At 42.7% G+C, this 6000-nt stretch overlaps 1 protein-coding gene across 4 annotated transcripts in view; it reads left to right on the top strand.

Annotated features, from left to right (window-relative positions):
- The first annotated feature begins 796 nt into the window (after nt 1–796).
- The window catches only part of ARHGEF9 (Cdc42 guanine nucleotide exchange factor 9), a 200235-nt gene continuing 195031 nt past the window's right edge, over nt 797–6000 (top strand). For 2 of the 4 annotated variants that reach the window (XM_045050624.1, XM_011291773.3), the window contains exon 1: nt 798–948. In XM_045050624.1, coding sequence (XP_044906559.1) covers nt 919–948 — 30 coding nt within the window. In that variant the 5' untranslated portion in view covers nt 798–918. Of the gene's footprint in view, nt 949–6000 lie in introns of all 4 variants that reach the window. The other 2 variants (XM_023248858.2, XM_019823887.2) reach the window with 2 other exon arrangements.

Genomic DNA, 6000 nt, shown 5'->3' with positions numbered 1-6000 from the left:
GGCAAATGGAAAATTCATCCAACAAGCTACCTTTCATATACCTCAGGATGTGAAGGAGAATCCTGGAATGGTGTGTTTATATATGTGTGTGCACCTGGGTTTCCGAGCTCTTGCCTGTGCGCATGCACTTGTGCTAGCAAAAAAGAAGCTTGGAAAACTGCAGAGGGTAAAGTTGAGGCTTTGTCTTTTTTATGTGACCTTAGATATGTCCCTTCCATTTTCTAAACCTCCATTTATCTGTGAAATGAAGATACTAATGCCTGTGTTCACAGGGTTGTTCTGAGAAAACGAAAGTAATGAGGATGAAAGCCCCCAAGGAGTACACAATAGGAGAGAAGATCCGAGGGGAGTAGGCAGAGGGCGGGCTGGGTTAAGGGAGGCAAGAGAGTATTGGCACGGCTCCACCAGGGCAGGATCTTATTATTCAGGAAGATGGCCCAACACCTCTGGCAACTTTGGAGAGGACTTTTCGCTGACTCGACACAATTGGCACAACTGGGGAACCCCGCAAGAAGCAGCATCTAACTACAGCACGGGGTCGGGGGCAAGAAGAGGTGGCAGCTGCCTTCTCTGGGTGGAGGTCATTTACCCCCATCCTCTCCCTGCACCCCGCCTCCCAGTTCTGAAGCCTTGGCAGGGGACAAAGGCAGTCGGTTGGGACCCTCCTCCTACGCTTTTCCCAGCAAAGCACCCCTGGAGCTGCAGGGCGGAGAGGCAGAGCTTGCCAGCTGGGATGGAACAACCTGACTAAAGGGGAGGTCCGGGGCGGAGGGGATTGGGCTGTAAGACTGTGGAGGAGGGGAGGCGGAGGGGGCGCTTGGGCTTTCACTGGATCCAGCCCTGCCAGCCCAGCCAGCCAGCCTGAGACAACCCGCGCCAGCCACCCAGGCCTCAGCGAAGCCGGACTAAGCAGGCACCATGCAGTGGATTAGGGGCGGATCAGGAATGGTGAGTGCATATAACCCTGGCTAACCCTGTCTGAACCTCAGTTCCCTAGCCCCACCCCCCAGCTCCTTCACCAGCCGCCCTGCCGGGAGCCCCCTGGCTTCTGCCCACCACCCTCTCCGCCGTCCTTGAGACACTAGCTAGCTTGCTGTGGCCATTTTAGGAGCCCTTGCTCACTCGCCTGCTGAAGAAAGACCCCTCCCATCCGCTCCGTATTTTTATCCATTCCTTCCTGCCCCCGCATTGGAGTGGGATAAGATTGGGGGTCACCTGGAAGACCAATGAGGCAAGGGGGGCTGGCAGAGGGTCTCTCTGAGAACAGTGGGACTCGAGGGAGGCCGGTGATCTGGTATGGGTTTGAGAGGGAGAAGGTAGTCAAAAAGCCTGGGATTGCAAGAAGGCAGTATGGGAGAGCTTCATGGTCCTCCAAACAGGCTGCATGTACCCCTCACCCTGGCCAGTCTCAGAGCTTGAGGGCCAGGGAGTGACTTTCAGGGAAACTGCATAGGGGAGCCCTGGAGTCCTTGCTTGCATGGGCTGGGGTCATCCTATACACACCTGGGGTTTTGTACAGGACAGAAAACTGCAGAAACCTCCATCCTGGAAATGGGTCTGAGCCTCATTCAGTTAGGAGAGCTCTTCCTTACCCCCACCCTCATCCAAGGAGTATGTGCTTGTGTGTGTGTGTGTGTTGTGTGTGTGTGTGTGTGTGTGTGTGTGTGTATGTGTTTAGTATTATCTTCATTGTATGTTACGGTGTTCGCTTCTTCATCTGGAGACCTTGGAATGACTTCCCTTGCAGAGGGGAAGTGGTGGTTGCATTTTGATGTCTCTCTGACTCAGCCAAGGGTAGCTCAAGTCTGGTCAGGGACTCTGGGGAATAAGAGCCATGGGCAAGAAGATCTTGGAGGGCATGTGGGTTGGTTTAGCAGGTGCTGATGGCAATCCTAGCCCACACTTCTGCACTACCAGCCACAACCCGAAGCTGAAGCAAAGTAGCCTGAAGCAGCTGGGGAAAAACTGATATTTAACAATTTTTTTGCTCCTGCTCTGGAAGAGAAGAGGCAATTTGATAGTTCTGTATTCAGAGAAGCTGTCCTCCTTTCTTCACGGTTTCCTTAGAATTTTGTTTCAGTGGTTTTTAAAGGCTTCCAGTGTATAATCCTATATATCAGGGCTTAAGAGATTCTTCTCGGACACCCCTCCTTCCCTAGAGTCCCATCAAAGCTGTTTCAAGTGTTTGTAGAATCAGAAAAGGTTAGAGCAGGAAAAGACCTTCAAGTTCTTGTCATCCATCCAGGAAAGCTGAAACCCAGAGAATGGGAGAGACTTGCCCAGGGCCACACAGCTCCATGAAGGAAAAGCTGAGTCTAGCACAGGAGTCTTCTATCTCTTTGTCATTGTCCCTCCCCACTGCTCCACAGAATCCTCTGTTCAAATGGTGCTGAAAGAGACAGAAAGGAATAAACAGTTATGATATTGAGAAAGAACTTTCTTCAGGATGAACTAATGCCATGAAATTTGCCTGAAAAAAACGAACATGCCAGCCCTGGATTTTTGGTAGCTCAGTCTGGGTGAGACCTCCCTCCTCTTTTAAATATATTTTAGTATAGGGGTGAAGATTGACAACAGATTAAATTAATTGAGAGATCTGAAGTTTTTCCAGTTGTGAAAGAAAAGAGGAAGTAACAGATACCTTGTGGAGACTATGGAATTAAAGATTGATTGATGGGGAAGTATTATAATATTTTTAGGGGACTGAAGTGGTGAATATTATATGATGAAATCATTTTTTAATCATTTGCCAGAGTTCAAGAAACTGTATTCTAGCCTAGAGGCAGGAAGCCTCTAGTTTTGGCCCTGCTACTGTTTTGGTATGAATGTTTGGGGCCTCAGTTTTCTTACCTGTTAAATGGGGCTATTAATGATTCACCAAAATTCCTTCCAGGTCTGAGATTCTCAGATTCCTAGAAGTAAATGTTGGATAAAATGTGACTAATGGCTTATTATGAAAAAAAAAATAGGGAGTATTTGTTTAACCACCATTTTATAATGTGGCCAGTCAAAAGGTCTTTATTCCATGTTCTTTCATTTGCAAAGTGTTCGGAATTTATATTAAGCCTTTTATAACAGCGAGATTTATTTTTAGAACATTTGACTATTGTTACTGTACTTCATGTAAATGAAGATTCTTGAACATAAAACATCAGTAGAGATTTTACAGAATAAAATCTGTCTCAGTAGAAAGTTAAAAAACTGTGAGTTCACTTCTGATGGTAAATTCTTTAGTATATTTATTCATAACTTCTGTTTGTAACGCAGTTTCCCAGAGTGGAGAGAACACTGGTCTCAGAGTCAAAAGTTTGAGGTTGAAGTCCTGGATTTTACACTTCTCAGCTCTGAAACACTTGCCAATTGCCAAACTTCTTTCATCCTCAGTATTCTCATCCATAAAATGGGTGTAAAATACCTTATTTTGCAGGTACTATTGAGGGTGTTAATTCATTCAAAAAATATAGAGTATCTACTATGAGTTGGCATTGATCTAGGTTCTGGGGAGACAGCACTGAACAAAAACAAATTCCCAATTCTCATAAATCTTACATTCTGGGGGCTGGGTGTTCACTAAACAACAACACAAATTAATATACAGTATGCCAGGAGGTGCTAAGTGCTAAGAAGTAAAAGAAAACCTGGTAAGAGGATAAAAAGAAGTAGGGGGCAGAATGATATATTAGACAGATGACTCACAGCCTCTCTGATTAAGAGACATTTGAGCAGAGATGTGAAGGAAATGGAGGAACAAGCTCTGTGCAGATATTTAAGATAAGTGGTTTCTAAGCATAAGAAACACACACAGAGAGAGAGAGAGAGAGAGAGAGAGAGAGAGAGCTCACAGCTGGTTTGTTTAAGGAACAGCAAGGAAACCAATGTCCCAGGGACATTTAATCTGAGTGAAATTGGTAGCTTCTGGAAGGTAAGGAATATAATCTGACTTAAAATTTAACAGAATAAATTGTAGTGGGGCAAAGGAAAAAGGTGTAAGGAGGCTCTTACAATAGACCAGGTTAGAGGTAATGGTGGCTTAGATGAGGGTGAAAGTGCTATAGTCAGCTTCATTTGTAAATAATTTGTGTCTCTCCTTCCTGAGCACCCACTTGATTCTCAGATGGCTGAGTGTGGGGCTATAATGAACGAAGAATGGGTGTATGCATGCAGGGACATTTTACATCTAAGTCAATGATCAAATGATATTCTTTGGGCTCTTGGCCTCTGATGGGGCTGATAGAGGGTTGGTTCTATGTGGATTACCAGTGAGCCAGTTCCTTGCTTTCTTGGATTCTGGACAATAAGATTAATTGCATTATTACTACTTTAGAGATGTGGTATACTTAGCATATGTGATATCCGGAATAAATCATTTTTAATACTCCCTAATCTATATGACAAAATTATTTTCAGTAATAATCATGTAGTAATTAGACTAATAATTGTTTTGTTGTTTTATTTTTAATTTTTAATTAGCAATGAAAAAGAGGAATAAACTTCAATTTGAAAGATATTTAGATTCAGTAACATCTCGCATATAACCTAAAATGTACACTTACTGAACAAAAATAGTACACATTGCAGTTGTATTGTTTTTGCTATTTTACATTTTAAGCACAAATAAAAACTCCAATTAGTCAAGTAAAATGGCAGAATTGAAGTGACTTACATTCTTTTTCTTTGACCTTACAATCCCTGTGCCATCATTGTTTACTTTGAACCTACTATTTAAATGATGGAACATATAGTACCAGAGGGATTACAGACATGAAATGCACCCAAAGCTACTTTGAGTGATTCTAAAGCTTTGCAAGTGAAATGAACTGAAGGAACACATGTAAAGTCTGTGTATGGGGGCAGGCAACTGAATCAACTTCCATGTAGAATACAGTTTTATTAAAGGATGAGTAATAAAAGGTGCTGATTTAAAACTCAGTAGTAACAACAATTTTTTAGAACTTTGACCAAAAAAGGTTTTTTTCAAGGAGAAGTATTTTATTACTGACATTGCTTAAAATGCTGGTTCATGGTGATGACAACAACAAAAACAGTTTGACATTTTAGTCTTTAAAAAAATCTTTATAGATAGTGCACTCCTTCATTGCCTGAACTAAGGGTTGTCAACTTCTATTGCCCCACTCTTGGTTTGCCTCTACTTTGGAGAAGCATATGAAATTATGAATTAAATTCTATGCCAAATTTCATGTGACCTTTGTAAAAGTCACAACATTGGAGTTGGTGGAAATCTCTGCATATGTAAGATGGAATGGCTAATTGGTAAGTCTAATAGTTGATTTGCTTCTGCTATGAGTAACAGAAATTTATTTATATTGGCTTAAAACACACAGGTTTTATTTCACATGAAAGAAGTCAGGGGAGGAGCACCTGGCTGGCTCACTGGCAGATCATGTGACTCTTGATCTCTGGGTCATGAGTTCAAGCCCCACATTGGCCATGGAGCCTACTTAGAAAAAAATGAAGTCAGGAGATAAGCATACCAGGGCCAATACGGAAGTTTCAGGAAACTTTTAGGAACTTCTCTGCTCCACCATCCCAGCATTTGGCTTTCATTGTTGAGGTTACTTACTGGTCCAAGATGGGTGTGGAATTTTCAGGACATCTATTAACATCCACTTTCTAGGCAACTGGAAGGTTCAAAACAAGAGGAAACAAATTTGGCTATGCTTTTTAAAGAAATATTTCTAGAAGTCCTATTTAATATTTCTCCTCATATCTCATTGGTCAGAACTGAGTCACATGGATGCTTGCAGTTGCAATGGAAACTTGGAAAGTAGTCATGTAAACTGGGAGGCAATGTGCACAGCCAATGATCGGGGAAAGGTTTCTGATACAAAGGGAGAAGAGGAAAATGGACTGTGAGGAGATGACCTGCAGTCATTGTCACAGTTAATTCACATGTATGTTTGCCAATGTAAAAATGCAGAATCTCAGGATTTGAATTTGGCTTTGGATAATGAGCCGTAGCCTGATGGATATGGCCAATAG

Source organism: Felis catus, chromosome X, assembly GCF_018350175.1.
Source record: "Felis catus isolate Fca126 chromosome X, F.catus_Fca126_mat1.0, whole genome shotgun sequence".
NCBI lineage: Eukaryota > Metazoa > Chordata > Mammalia > Carnivora > Felidae > Felis > Felis catus.
Note: the sequence above shows the minus strand (reverse complement) of the source record. Positions and strands in the feature narration are given on the sequence as shown.